Raw genomic sequence first — 15,046 nt, 5'->3', positions numbered from 1 at the left:
GTTTTGGCTATTTGGGATCTTTTGTGGTTCCATACAGATTTTAGTATTATTCTAGTTCTGTGAAAAATGCTGTTGGTATTTTGACAGGGTTTGCATTGAATCTGTAGGTTGCTTTGTGTAGTATGGACCTTTTAACAATACTGGTCCTCTCAATCCATGAGCACGAAATATCTTTTCATTCATATCATCTTTCTTTTTTTTTTATCAGTGTTTTATAGTTTCATAGTATAGGTCTTTCAGTTCAATTGTTAAGTTTATTTCTAGGTATTTTATTTTTGGTGCAATTGTAAATGCCATTATTAATTTCTCTCTCTGCTACTTCATTATTAAAGTATAGAAATGCAACAGATTTCTGTATATTAACTTTATATCCCGTGACCTTACTGAATTCATTTATCAGTGTTAGTGTTTTGACCTTACTGAATTCATTTATCAGTGCTAGTTTTCTGTACGTAGTATCATGTCATCTGCAGTTTTGCTTCTTGCCTATCAATTTGGATACTCTTCATTTCTCCTTCAGTGACTGTGACGAGGACTTCCAGTACTGGTTGAATAAAAGTGGTAAGAGGAGAGAACCTGGGTGGCTGAGGGGTTGAGCATCTGCCTTTGGCTCAGGGCATGATCCCGGGGTCCAGGATCGAGTCCCACATTGGGCTCCTTGTGGGGAGCCTGCTTCTCCCTCTGCCTATGTCTCTGTCTCTCTTTCTGTGTCTCTCATGAGTAAATAAATAAAATTGATTATTAGCCAGCTGAGCCACCCACATGCCACATAGATGAGTTTTTCTTTTGGTCCATTCAGTCACCCTGTGTCTTTTGATTGGAGCATTTAGTCCATTTACATTGAAAGTAAGTATTAATAGGTATGTACTTAGTGCCATTTTATTACATGTTGTATGGTTGTTCTCCGTTCCTTTTCTTGCTATGCTCAGTTTGTTGGCTTTCTTTAGTGATATACTTAGATTCTTTTCTCTTTATTTTTTGCATATCACTGGTTTTTGATTTGTGGTTATATTTAGGCTAATATATATTTTTTTAAGATTTTATTTATTCAAGAGAGACACAGAGAGGCGGAGACATAGGCAGAGATAGAAGCAGGCTCCCCGCGGAGAGCCTGATGTGGGATTTGATCCCAGGATCACACCCTGAGCCGAAGGCAGACACTCAACCACTGAGCCAGCCAGGTGCCCCTATATTTAGGCTCATATTAACATTTTTTGCATATAGCATTATTGTATTAAGTTGATGGTTGCTTAAATTTGAGCCCATTCTAAAAGCACTAATTTTTTCCCCTCTTACCTCCCCACATTTTATGTATTATGATGTCATGCTTTACCTCTTTATTTGGTGAATCTCGACTGATTTTTACAGATATAACTGATTTTTACTGCTTTTGTACTTTAATCTCCATGCTGGTTTGTTTGTTTTTTTTTTAAGATTTTATTTATTTATTCATGAGAGACACAGAGAGGCAGAGACATAGGCAGAGGGAGAAGCAGGCTCCATGCAGGGAGCCTGATGTGGGACTCGATCCCGGCAATCTGGGATCATGCCCTGAGCCAAAGGCAGCTGCTCAACCGCTGAGCCACCCAGGCATCCCTCCATGCTCTTTTTATAACTGATTAATGTACTTTTATTATGTTTGTATTGTGAAAATTTTTCCTTTTGTAATTTTCTTATTCCTGATTATGGCCATCTCTTAAAATTAAAAGAACTCCCTTTAACATTTCTTATAGGGCTGGCTTAGTGGTAATGAACTCCTTAACTTTTTGTCTGGGGAAACTCTTTACTTATCCTATTCTGAATGATAGCCTTGCTGGGTAGAGTATGTGTGGTTGCAGGTTTCTTTCCTTTTAGCACTTTGAACATATCCTGCCACTTTCATCTGGCCTGCAAAATTTATGCTAAAAAGTCAGCTGAAGCCTTTTTGGTTTGCTCTTGTATGTAACTTTTCTTTTGCTGCTTTTAAAATTCTCTATCATTACTTTTTTCCATTTTAATTATGTGTCTTGGGGTGGATCTTCCTGGGTTGATTTTGTTGGGCATTCTCTATGCCTCTTGAATCTGGATTTCTATTTCCCTCCCCAGATTAAGGATGTTCTCAGCTATTATGTCTTCAAATAAATTTTCAGTCCCCTTTTGCCCTCTTCTCCTTCTGGGATCCCTATGATGTGAATGTTATTAGGCTTGATGGTGTTGCGGAGTTCCCTTAACCTATTCTTAGTATTTATTGTTCTTTTTTCTTAAAAAAAAATAATAATAATCTGCTATTGTGATTCCCTCCATTGTATTTTTAATTTCAGTTGATCTCTTCATCTCTGATTGGTTCTATTTTCTATCTCTTTGATGATGATCCCATTGAGATCCTCTCCTCTTTTCTCAAGTCCATCGAGTATCTTTATTACCATGACTTTGAATTTTTTATCAGGTATGTTGCTTATCTCCATTTCATTTTGCTCTTTTGCTCTGGTTTTGTCCTGTTCTTTCATTTAGGATATGTTCATCTATCTCCTCATTTTGTCTTTCTGTTTCTCTGTGTTAAGAAAGTCAGTTGTGCCTCCTTTTCTTGAATATAGTGGCCTTATGAAGAAGAGGTTCTGTGGTGCCCTGTAGCACAATGTCCTCTGTTTACCAGAACCAGACACTTCAGAGGTATCTCCTACATGGGTTATGTATGCCCTGATTGTAGCTGAGCCATGTTTGCCTTCAGTCAGCTATAGTGGCCCACTTTACCTGTTGTGGGCAGGGTTTGGTCCCTGTGGTGTTAAAGGGCCAGTCTGGAGTTGAAATGGGATCGTAGTTGGGTGGTGTCAGCGGTCAGACCAGATCCCTGCTCTTTGCCTGTTTTCCTGGGGCTGTGGTAGTAACCAGCCTGCAAGATGTTCTCCCTGCCTTGTCCCTTGAGAGGCTTTTGTTGGTGGGCAGGGCCAGCAGTCCAATCAGATGCCTGCCTCCCCATCTGCTGACTGGGGGTGCAGTGAGCCCAACCTGACATGCAGGGCTTTCTCTTTGTGTTTTCCCCTGAAAGGTTGCTGGTGGGTGGGGCTGACAGAGCAGATGTCTGCCCTAAATCCATTTGCTGGGGCTGTAGTTGAACTGGTGTGTGTGGTTATCTTCTCCTATTTCCAGGGCAGGAGTCACCTTGTAATGGCTGCTTGTGGGATATATCATGGCAGGAGTTGCTTTGGAGGGACTCCTGCCATTTGGGCATTGGATGAGGCAGATCCACAGGAGAACACGGGAGCTGGTTGGTGGTGGTAAGGTAGGTTTGGGGAGGGGGTGCTCCATGCCGTTCTGAAGTGTCTGGCTATCTGGACTTGGGGGTCTGGGAAGAAATGGCCCCTGGTAGCTCTTCTGTTCTTGGAGATGTATCCTTAAGATCTCTGCTCCTCCAACACAGGTTCTGAGATTAGTAAATAAATCTGCTTCCAGGTAGGTGTACCCCAGGAGCTTTTCAAACTGCTGCTTCTATGCTGTATCTGTGGGGTTGTTTGTTAGGCTGGCTCTTTAAGGGTGGGGACTCCATTTCCTATTGTCCTCCGCTCTCCCAGAGCTAAGGCCACTGATTTTCAAGGTACCTGGAGTTAAGCCCTGCTGATTGTAAAAACCTGCAAAGTCAAGCTCCATTGCTTTGTAAAGCCAAAGGATATGAGGACTCCTCTTTCCAGTGCAGGTCTCCTGTGTCTGGTGTGGCTGGGATCTGCTCCCCTCTCTTCTCTGTGCTTGTAGTGTCCCTCCAGTTGGTGTTTAGTTTGGTTCCCAACTGTGTCTCTGCCCATCCTACCATTTTCAGTGTGGTTCCTCTCGGTGATTAACCGCGGAATGTCTGTTCTGCCAGTGTTTGGGTTTGTTTTCTGGACTAGTTCCATTGCTGTGTTATCTAGGTATGTCCGTGGGAGGAGGTGAGTTTAGAATCTTCCTACTGCACTATCTTTCCAGAAGTCCCATATGCCTGTGTTTTTAATCTTAGCAATCTTACTGGGAAAACACAGTCTCTCTGTTGTATTATTTTGCATTTATTTATAATTTTGTTCACATTTGACAGTTAAACATTTTTTGTGTAAACTTTGTCCGTGTCTTGTTCCATTTTTTCCATTTTTTTCTTACTGAATTGTAAGAGCTCTTTGATATTGTGAAACCTAGTCCTGTTTTCATAGTCCTCCAAATATTTTTTTCCAGTGTATCACGTGTCTTTTGATTTCATTTCATGCCATACAGGTCTCTAATTTTTACGTTGTTAGATTGATAAATATTTCTCCTTATTGCTTCTAGTCTTGTCATGTTTGCAAAGGCCTTTCCTTAGAAATGATTCTTTAAAGATTCATAAAATAATGCAAAAAAAAAAAAGATAATGTCTTAAAACCAAGATTATGGGGCAGCCCGGGTGGCCCAGCGGTTTAGCGCCGCCTTTGGCCCAGGGCGTGATCCTTGAGACCTGGAATCGAGTCCCACGTCGGGCTCCCTGCATGGAGCCTGCTTCTCCCTCTGCCCCTCCCTCCCTCCCTCTCTCTCTCTGTCTCTCTCATGAATAAATAAAATCTTTAAAAGAAAGATTACATAAACCATGACTGAGCAATGGTTAAATGAAAGAAATTTGTGCAGCAAAACTGTGTTATACACTTTGTGTCTCTTAGGTTTTCTCCTGCACTTTTTAAGAGAATTGGCAGATTATCATCAGTCCAAGGCAAGCTGTGATGCGGAGACTCAGACCAGCTTGGCATTTCCTGGCAAAGACTCTCTTGGTAACTAGCCTTCTTTTGGAATTTTAATTGTTCTGTTTTGTCTTCAAATGATGAAATGATCTGATCTACTGTATTCTGCTTGTTCCTTGACTGGGAGGGATGTGACTCCCGGGTGGCAGAGGCACTCCTTTCCTCTGGAGTCTCGTTGGGAGAAGGGACCTGACCTGCTCTCCAGTACTGCTGCCTCTCCTCGTGACCGCTAAGGCCACACTTTCCAAATCTTGGGGGAATCCAAAGGCCCACATTCTTCCTTGTGTGCTGTGTTCAACCGCTCATAACTGACACATTCTTCCTTGTGTCGCTTCTAACTTTGTTTTATTGCCACTAAGTGAGAAAGTCCTAGATGACTCTCATGGCACAGAGGTTAGAGAAGTCAGCGGTGTATCACTTCAATTTACAGTTGAGGAAATGGTAGTCCCCAGAATTACAGCAACCTGGAAACACTCGCTCTGGTGCAGAACTGCTATCAGAGTCCAAGGTTTTTAAAATTATGTGATTACTCAGTTTTGTGATGCTGCCTGAGTCTTAAGGAGTAACGGGGCTTCTAACCTGTAAGAAGATAAGTCTATAATTTATAAAAACTACACTGTATAATTTGGCCTTTAATTTATTTTGGCATGGATTTTATTCTACTGGGAACATGGTACGTGCTTGTTCTAGAGCACTGCTGTCCAATAATATGAGCCACGTGCAAGTTTTTTTTTTTAAGATTTTATTTATTTATTCATGAGAGACACAGAGAGAGAGAGAGGCAGAGACACAGGCAGAGGGAGAAGCAGGCTCCATGCAGGGAGCCTGATGTGGGACTTGATCCCAGGTCTCCAGGATCAGGCCCTGGGCTGAAGGTGGCACTAAACCGCTGAGCCACCCGGGCTGCCCAACACATGTGCAATTTTTAATTTCCTTCTAGCCATAGTAAAAACAAAACAAACCCACAGGCAAATTTGTTTTAATATATTTTATTTAAACCCGGTATAACCAAAATAATCAATATGACCAATCAGTATAAAACAATTGAGGTTATTTTAGATAGAATTTCTGTGCGCAGTCCTTGAAATCTGGTGTGTCTTTTATACTTAGACCACATGTCAGTTCAGATGGTCACATTTCATCTACTCAGTGGCTGCATGTGACTAGAGAGTCCTATATTGAACAGCACGATTACAGAGCATTTGGAAAATACAGAGAAGTAAATGAAAATATGTCTCAAATTCTCTAAAGAGATGAACACTGCCAATCTTAATCTACTTCTGCCAACCTTTTTTCCTAGGCATCCTTTCTGGTGGATGTTGATGTTCCACATGACCAAGATGCCTTCGGGGTCCAGGCATTCTGCACATTGTTGATTCTGATCCACAGTTGGTGGGAGGGCTGTGGGTCTACTGGAGAGAGCACTGCAGTGAGAGACAGTCAGTAAACTGGTTTCAGTCCTGGTTCCACCATCACATAGTTGCTTAGCCCTGTAGGACTCAGAGTGTAGGGACCACTATTTCCTTCTCTGTAAAGCAGAGTGGAAATATGGTGATCTTTGAGTTATTTTGAGGTCAGGGTTTTGAATGCATAAGTCCCCTTTAACCAAAGTCCACTGAAAGTGTGCTCTGCCTTGGCACTCAGGGACTGGAAAGAGATGCCAGTGTTTTCTGACTTGTACTCTCTGCTTTCTCTTCCCCGGACATCTGATGATGAAAATTTTCAGACATATGGAAGGGTTGAAACAGTTGCACACTGAACACTTCTATACCTAGATTCTCCCAGTAAATTTGTGTTATATTTGCTCGGTCACTTCTCGGTCCCATCCATTAATCCATCTTAATTTTTTGATGTTTCCAAGTAAATTGCAGAGATCCCTACACTTTCTCCGAAGCATACTCTTTGCTTTTGAACAGAGCTCCAGCCTCTTGTTCACCTGACCACATTTCTCTATCTTAACTTCCTGTGTGTGTGTGTTTTTTTTTTAAAGCGGAAAAGCTTCAGCTTATTGATGATCAGTTTGCAGATGCTAGCCCTCAGCGTCCCAAGTTAGAATCTTTAGAAATAAAGTTAAATGAATATAAGAAAGAAATAGAACAACAACTTCAGGCAGAAATGTGTCACAAGGTAAGCTCTGTCTTGTTATTAGCAAGAGTGATAGTTGTGCTTGTATTTTAAATGTCTTCATCTTACGTATAAGGAGAAAAAAATCTAGAATCCTTATTGTGATAAACTCTTGCACATTTGATTTTTCTTTCTAGTTGATGTTACTGTTTATGCCTTTTGAATGAATCCTAGAGGTACAGTGAATGAGATGAAACTAATGATGAGTCAAACTAAATATAAGTGGAGCATTAGTGTTAAACCTAACCATGAAGAGAGAAGTTATTTCTTTAGAAAAATTACTGGTATTTACAATTATTTGTGATCACTTGGCAGTTGAAGTATTTTAAAGATACTGAAGTAGCAAAAATTAAAATGGAAGAGAAAAGAAAGGCTGAGAAGGAATTAGCCAAGTTTCGGAACCAATTTGAGCAAGCTTTACGAGCCAAATCTGAAGCCTTCATTTCTCGTGAAAGGTTGGCTCTTGAGAGAATTCAAAAGCACCAGGAGGTAACATTTTACATTTATCTATTTGGTGTCTGTTTCATGCAGCTGTTAGTAGTTTGGCTCAAGGTCTGAGAGTGGGTTGGGACGCAGGCGGTTAGACGAGATGGAGCCCTCCAGGGAGTACTAGGGACTGGGGTCAAGAGCACAAGTGGAAGGATCGGCCTTAAAAAAGGATATGTAGACTATCTTCCTCCAAAACTGCTGGAAGTATGAACTGCAGGTGCAAACATCCAGGTGGGGATTATGAGGAACTCATGTGGAATAAGCTCCATCATCTTGGGCAGATTTGAGGGTTAGGAGGGCAGCTTCAAGAAGAGGATCACCAGTTGTGGAATGGCTCTGTAGAGGTAGAGGCAGAGCAACCATCTAAAGCAGACAGGATTGATGAAACTGTTGAGGGACCCAACTGAGATGGGCAGCCTGCCACTGATACAGACCAAACCAAGTACTTGTAGGCTACTGTTCTGTTACAGTTCTTGGGAAGGTTTGTAAGGTTAGCGAGGGTAGAAAGATAGAGGCGCTTGGGGGAGTGGCACTTTATAGAATTGCATTTACTTGGCTTGAGAAAAGCAGCCTATTTAAAGACCTTGGGGTTTGGTGGGATGGTGAAGGAAACTAGAGCGGGGGAAGGTGGGTGCCTACTAACCCAGGGGAGCAGGGAAGGCTGTGTGACAGTGTCAGAGACATCAAGGACTAGGTCTGGGGATCCCGACAGGTGGAAGAAGCAGCATGGGCCAAGAGGAGAGGGTTGTAGGTGTCAGACTGGAAACAAAACAGTGTGCTGCCATGGGATCAAAGGGCAAAGTCCCAGGAGTAGTGGAATCCAGGACTGCGGAAGTCAGGCGGGTGGCCATTTGTTTTTCTCTCCCAGAAAATGACTGGACAGGAGGTGGAAAGGCTGAGGAGCAGCAGGAGGCATGGGGTCCACTCTTTTAGGAAAACCCGATTCCTTTCCCAAGGGGCTATCTTAAACCAGCCTGAATTTGGAATGCTGTCTCCCAAGTTCAGCCAGAACTGCTCCCGTCAGAAGCTGTTGAAAGTAGAAGGGCTCCCTCCCAGCACACACCGCCCCCCCTTTGCTCTGGGCAATTCAGACCTTGTTATTTCATGCTGATTGCATCCTCCCATACATTTCTGGTGATTGGGCTCCTATAAAAATAAATGTTGGAAGCACTGTCTTTGAGATGATGGGATTACGTTTAGATTAACAACTACATCCTCAAGACTGGTGACTTCCTAGTCCAAACCAGTTACCAGACCAGAATATTCATTTAGTTAACTGACGACTTTGGAGAAGATGGCCATCCTCATGCAAATCATCTATCTTTAGTCCACCACCTGGTATGCCCTTCTTCTGTCCCTAATGAGACTTTTGGCCATCCAAATCCATCTTGAATGTCACCTCCTTGTGGTGCCTCCCCTGAACTCCTGCTGACAGACTCATCCAGGTGTCACTCCTGCCACAGAGTCTTTATGTATTTTGATTATAAAATCATCATATCATAGTGTGATTATTTCTCTCTCCCTAAGCTGTGAATTTTGTAAAGATTCTGTATCTGTTCATCTTTCTCTGTCTAGCTCCGAGTGTGCTGTTTGACACATGCTAGGTATTTAGTGAATCCTTGCTCAGCAAACACACAAATGGAAGTGTGACTCATTCATTCAGCTTGCTACCACTGAGTTAGAATGACTCAGGAACTGAAACTTTCTTACAGCAACAGAATCAGGCAAATTCTATTCTTTTGAAGTTTTATTGCTAAACTTATATTTTGTGTCATTTTTTTCTTGCCAAAGCACTTACCCAAATTTTAAGTGTCTGAGAGATGTTAAGTAGAATAAATAGACCAGGGATGTCAGGAATACAGGATAATGGAGTTTAACAATCATTGAGGAAGGGAACACATGGTTGGGTAAGGAATAGGCAAAAAGCATACCTCAAATTGGAACCTCTTGAAAGGGAAATTGTAACCTTAAATGTCTGTAGTTTGTTCTCTGGAATTTAGGAAGCAGTATATGGGTTCAGATCTGTTTTTATTTTCTTTAGCTTGCTTGCTAAAAATTAATGCTTTCATACACAGATTGAAACCAAAGAAATTTATGCTCAGAGGCAGCTTCTACTAAAAGATATAGATTTGCTAAGAGGCAGAGAAGCAGAGCTGAAACAACGAATCGAAGCTTTTGAATTGTGAGTAACGTATTCGTTTCAGATATTCGAAATGAATGAGATTTAAAAGAACTAAATATGTATCTTAATAGTCTGCTAATTGCTAAGTAGAGTTTTTGGTTGTAGAAGTGACAACACCTAGTTTTAAAAGGCACAATTTAAGAGAAAGAGGTTTTGCTTATGAAATATTACACGTGAGGATGAGACACAGAATGAGGTGCCATCATTGGGCTACAGTAAGACCAGACACATAATTTGAAGGAGCTAATAATGCTTTAACAAATCCTGTGTTTCTCCTTTACGTTTGGTCATTCAGATCTAATAGTTTTGATGTGCACATAGCAACTGAATTCTAGATACCTAGACCTTCCTCCTTTACTTGTTCTGCTGTCAAAAATAGAAAAAGAAAGAAAAAGGAAAAAGGAAATATGGTGGCTCTGACTTGACTTGTATCGGGTGAAACTATTTCTCCTGGTGTGTGTGTTACTTTTTCTAAGTGCTCACAGATGTATCATCCTTCAAATCTTACCTGGGATTAATACCCCCCTCACCAGTCTATATTTGGTGGAATAAGCTTTCTTTGCCATCTGGGATCTTGACATTCATAGATACTCCAGGAATCTGATTTTAAGAGTTTGTCTCCATCTTTATTAATGTTGTTTTTTCATTTACATAGGCTCTGTTCGTTTGATTTCTCTCTGCCTACCTTACTCTCCTTTTGGCGATACTAAAATGACACATTGATAACGAGAGAAAAAAGAAAAGGAACAAAATTTGGGCAGATTCTTGATATAATCATAATTATATAATCACTTCCCTACCTCGTCGTCCCCTACTTCTCTTGTCTAAGTCTATTAAATGAAATAAATGGATTTAATGCTCCTTTGGTTTAAGATTAGTCAGGAGAGGGAGCTCTAACGCAAAGCCTTTTTTTTTTTTTAAGATTTTATTTATTCATTAAAAAAAAAAAAAGATTTTATTTATTCATGATCTATAGAGAGAGGCAGAGACACAGGCAGAGGGAGAAGCAGGCTCCATGCAGGGAGCCCGATGTGGGACTCGATCCCGGGACTCCAGGATCACACCCTGGGCCAAAGGCAGGCGCTAAACCCCTGAATCACCCAGGGATCCTCTAACACAAAGCCTTTATCCTTTGCTTGGAACAGAGTGTTTGTAGCCCTCCTCACTACCGTTTAGACTAAGTACTTGTGAACCTGATCCTAGGCTCTGGAATTGGTTTTGTGGGTGATTGAAGGTCTCCCCATGAAAAGCACTCCCATTCTTCGGATTTGGAGGTTCTAATGGACTCATCCATCGTTTGCTATTTTGGCACTCTTTTCAACCTTCAATTGATGGATTTTTTAAATGCCGGAAACAAATCTTCTATCTATAATTCTTATGGGCTAGTCAATTAAGTCTCACAGTTAGAAATAATATTCTAGAAGAAACAAGCATTTAAGTACACTAGAGTTTGGTTTGTAGCTTTGTAACTAAAAACCTCACCCTTTTACCCCTAAATTGATTATGACCATTTATCCCCTGTAACCCTTTTTGAGTGTGGATCATCTTCTATAAGCAACCACTTTGGTCTTGATACATTCACACTGCCTTTAGCCAGGTGCCACCAGGTAATTCCATCTGCTTGTTTATGAACTGAGTCAGTTCATAAAATAGATGGAGGACTTCAGGTTCTTACAGTTTATTTCCTGGCAGTGGTAGCCATATTACAGTTTTAGCCTGTGGAACTAAAACACAAGTTATTTTTTTCCCATAAAGTTTCTTACTTCAGATGTCGTGGTTTCCTTATTTGCTTTCTCTATTTTTGCTAATTTCAGGGCTCAAAGGCTACAAGAAGAACAAAATAAAAGCATAACTGATGCACTTAGGAAGCGGGAGCTGAATATAAAGAGCATTGAGGAGAGCTATGACCAGAAGCTCAAGAATGAACTTCTCAAGTAATTGCTTGGCATTTTTAAAGGAATCCTGTGTTAAAATAAGTTGCTAGAAACATGGCAACACTGATGAAGTAGATAAGACAGATAAATGATGGCAAAATTCAATGTTTAAAAAACATATTTTCATTAGTAATCAAGCCTTTCCCTTGATTATTTAAGATGAGTTTAAAAAGATACAGAGAATGGCATCCTCTGCTCATTCTTATTTGTAGCTTCTCTGACACTTACTGAGGGCCTAAGGTTTGCTTCAATTTTTAGGGAACCTTAGCACTTGCTCATTTTGCACGGCTAAGCAGCTGTAAAGTTGGAATTAAAATCACTTTCTGTTCTGTTTTCTCCTCATACTGGCACTAAGATGGGGATAGGCAATAATGTATACATTCGTCTTTTTTTTTAATATTTTATTTATTCATGAGAGACACAGAGAGAGAGAGAGAGAGAGAGAGAGAGAGGCAGAGACACAGGCAGAGGGAGAAGCAGGCTCCATGCAGGGACCCCAATGTGGGACTCGATCCGGGGTCTCCAGGACCACGCCCTGAGCCAAAGGCAGGCACTAAACCGCTGAGCCACGCAGGGATCCCTACTTTGGTCTTCTTACCTGGTTAGAGTGTTTATCTATCATGTGCCTCGTATTCCTTCAAGGTTCTGGAAAGCCAAAATCCAGAAAAAAGCCAAATAATCATATGAAGCAAAAAAACAGCATAGGAGAGGAGAATGTGGACAAGTGTGGTCCCTGGGGCTTTCCTATAGCCTGAGTTTTGTGTTCTGGTGAATAATACCTTTGTGCAAATACATTAAGCCCATATGGAAACTTTCCCTCCAGTGCGTGGTATAGCATCTGGCACATAATAAGTGCTCAGTTGATACCAATTGAGTAAATGCATGTGTAGTGAAGAGATGACTCCACTCAGCTCCTCTGATTAAGGTCATTGGTCTCCTTTTTATTGCCTTGCTCATAATTTGTCATTGGAATTCCATTACATAGTACCCGCAAAGGTTTCTGGAGGTTATTGTTTAAAAGAATTCTGTTGGGGATCCCTGGGTGGCGCAGCGGTTTGGCGCCTGCCTTTGGCCCAGGGCGCGATCCTGGAGACCCAGGATCGAATCCCATGTCGGGCTCCCAGTGCATGGAGCCTCCTTCTCCCTCTGCCTGTGTCTCTGCCTCTCTCTCTGTGTGTGTGTGACTATCATAAAAAATAAAATAAAATAAAAGAATTCTGTTAAAAAGGAAAAGCAGCACCTTTTCTTTGTATCAGTTTTGAAATGGATTTTATCTACATATTTTATATCTGCTCCTCTAACATACTAGCAAACACTGAAGTAACTCTAGTTGTTAAACTGTGACAAATGAGAAAAATGTGTGCTTTAACTTTGCATAGCTGTGGATGCAGTGAACTGTTTGGTATCATTTGTCTGGCTTTGGGTGTCCTCAGCCGTTAACAAGTGTTGAAGTTGGGGGGATATCATAGGAGCACTTCTCTTTCATTTCCTTTCTCTGACCTCTGAACCAGAAAGTTGACTGCTAACAGCTGGTGGAGATGGTGGAAGCCCCTTGAGATGTGCCTTTGGGTACCACTAATTCAGGTCTGATGCTGTTGGCAGTTGGTGCTCTCAATACTGTGCTCAGTCTTGAAGGGCAAAAGTTCTTACCTAAGAAGAGGGGATGTGGGATAGGTGAATTGCAAGTGACTGACTTGGTTATCATCTGGGATTTAGTGTCTGTCACGTTACCTTAATTTACTTCTTGGCATCTGTCGAGACCAAGAGGAATCCCTGCTCTCAGTAACCTCATGACAACAGAGCCCTTCACTTTGTGTGATTGAGTTTTGGGACCGAATTTATAGGATCATAGCAGAGGTTTACGGACGGACCTTTGATGTTGAGAATTCAGATCCCTGGCTTTAGTCTTGAGAGAGCCTGGGGTTTACGTGTCACCGTGGTTGATGCCCTTATGTGCCCCAGGTGTCATAGATAAGCTCACGTGTTGATGGTAGACCATCCAGGATTGTGACAGGGAGCTCATGTTTAGTTCTTCTGATTCGTAGGTATCAACTCGAACTAAAGGACGACTACATCGCCAGAACTAACAGGCTGATTGACGATGAAAGGAAGAATAAAGGTGACTCTGGGGGCAAGCTGTATTTTTCAGCGCCAATGTGTAGGCTGTTGGTTTCCTAGTTGGGCCTGTTCTATATTCTAAAAAAGACACAGCTTACACTATCTTGTTACTACAAAAATGATATGTTGTTTGTTATTTTAATTTTACAAAATAAAAAAATACTGTCTTAACTACATTTTTGTGAACCTTAGTGCTTAACCTTTTGTATATTCCCAAAGGCCAGTAATTTATCAGTAGGATTTTATCCAACTTTATTTCGGTGTATTTTGATAAATGTGATTCTCAAGAAGGTGGCAGCAGCTTACTGTCATCCAGTAAATATTACTCTTAACCATGAGAAACTAAGGAAAATTTTAACTTCTCTGTCCCTGTGATCTAGTTTCTTATTTCCTGTACTTCTAATATATTTTTATTCTTCATGATTTTTTCACTTGACCTGTAACCTGTTATACTCTTGTATACATTAGCCTGAGACTAGGAAAGTTGAATAATTTTTCAATCTTTGAGATATTTTACATTTTAATATATTTCTAGAAACAGACTGATGACAAGAAGTTAAACTTTCAGTGGCAATTTTAAATGGACTCTTGGGAGGACACCAGGGCTAGGTACTTGATACTGACCAGCAAGGTCACTCAGCATGGGGCTGCTCCTTCGCAGCTGTCTCGTGGAGGCTAATGCCTATTTGGGTATCTGTACCATCATATAGTCAGCAAAGTGTTTTTCTGATATATCTACATAGACTTGTGTTAAATGAAGCAAAAATGATAAAATGGTAACTATAAAATTACAACAGACAAATCTCTGTCTTCAAGGAAATTCAGACCTGTTGGCAGGAGGGCCATGCGCTCCTGTAAGTGATGAGGGTGTGTAGCAGGAGGAAGTTTGCCACATATTTGACCATTACAACTAACTTCCCATCACCTGTTGAGTAAAAGGGCTTATTTCTTGCCTGCCTGCTGATATTTTTTTTGACTCTGACATCTGCTCTTTAAATAATGGAATAATAGTCATTAGGCCTGACCTACTGCCATAAATTATGAAATGATTTGTATTCACTAGGAAAACATGATGTTAATTGGTTGGCTCTTTCTTTCAGAAAAAGCTATACATTTGCAAGAGGAGCTCAGTGCTATTAACTCAAAAAAGGAAGAACTTAATCATTCTGTCAATCGTGTCAAAGAGCTCGAGGTAATTGTTAAGCCTATTGTTTTGGAACAGATATTAAACAATGTATGAAAGTTTAGTTTTAGTCGTGCGTCGTTTATCTTCAGTTACTTTCTTGATGTGTTTGGACTGTTGATTCCCTGAGAAGGTAAGGGCTGCTCTTTGTTCATTCACTAGTTCTTCATTTCAATTCTCGTTTCCTAGGGAAGCATAGGAAGAGGATGTCTTTTGGGGCCTACAGTCCTGCCTGAATCCTGTCTCTCTCCCTTTCTGCTTGTGTGCCTTTGGGCAAGTTCTCTGACCTCAGATTCCTTACCTGTAG

The 15,046-nt window shown here is 41.0% G+C and overlaps 1 protein-coding gene across 3 annotated transcripts in view; it reads left to right on the top strand.

Moving 5' to 3' along the window:
• The window catches only part of OFD1 (OFD1 centriole and centriolar satellite protein), a 53,997-nt gene that overhangs the window by 20,441 nt on the left and 18,510 nt on the right, over positions 1-15,046 (top strand). For 2 of the 3 annotated variants that reach the window (XM_072816004.1, XM_072816006.1), the window contains 7 exons: positions 4,632-4,739; positions 6,700-6,836; positions 7,149-7,322; positions 9,398-9,504; positions 11,319-11,438; positions 13,484-13,557; positions 14,657-14,748. In XM_072816004.1, coding sequence (XP_072672105.1) covers positions 4,632-4,739; positions 6,700-6,836; positions 7,149-7,322; positions 9,398-9,504; positions 11,319-11,438; positions 13,484-13,557; positions 14,657-14,748 — 812 coding nt within the window. The remainder of the gene's footprint in view (positions 1-4,631; positions 4,740-6,699; positions 6,837-7,148; positions 7,323-9,397; positions 9,505-11,318; positions 11,439-13,483; positions 13,558-14,656; positions 14,749-15,046) is intronic. The other variant, XM_072816005.1, reaches the window with a different exon arrangement.

This window comes from Canis lupus, chromosome X (genome assembly GCF_048164855.1).
Source record: "Canis lupus baileyi chromosome X, mCanLup2.hap1, whole genome shotgun sequence".
NCBI classification, from domain to species: Eukaryota; Metazoa; Chordata; class Mammalia; order Carnivora; family Canidae; genus Canis; species Canis lupus.
Note: the sequence above shows the minus strand (reverse complement) of the source record. Positions and strands in the feature narration are given on the sequence as shown.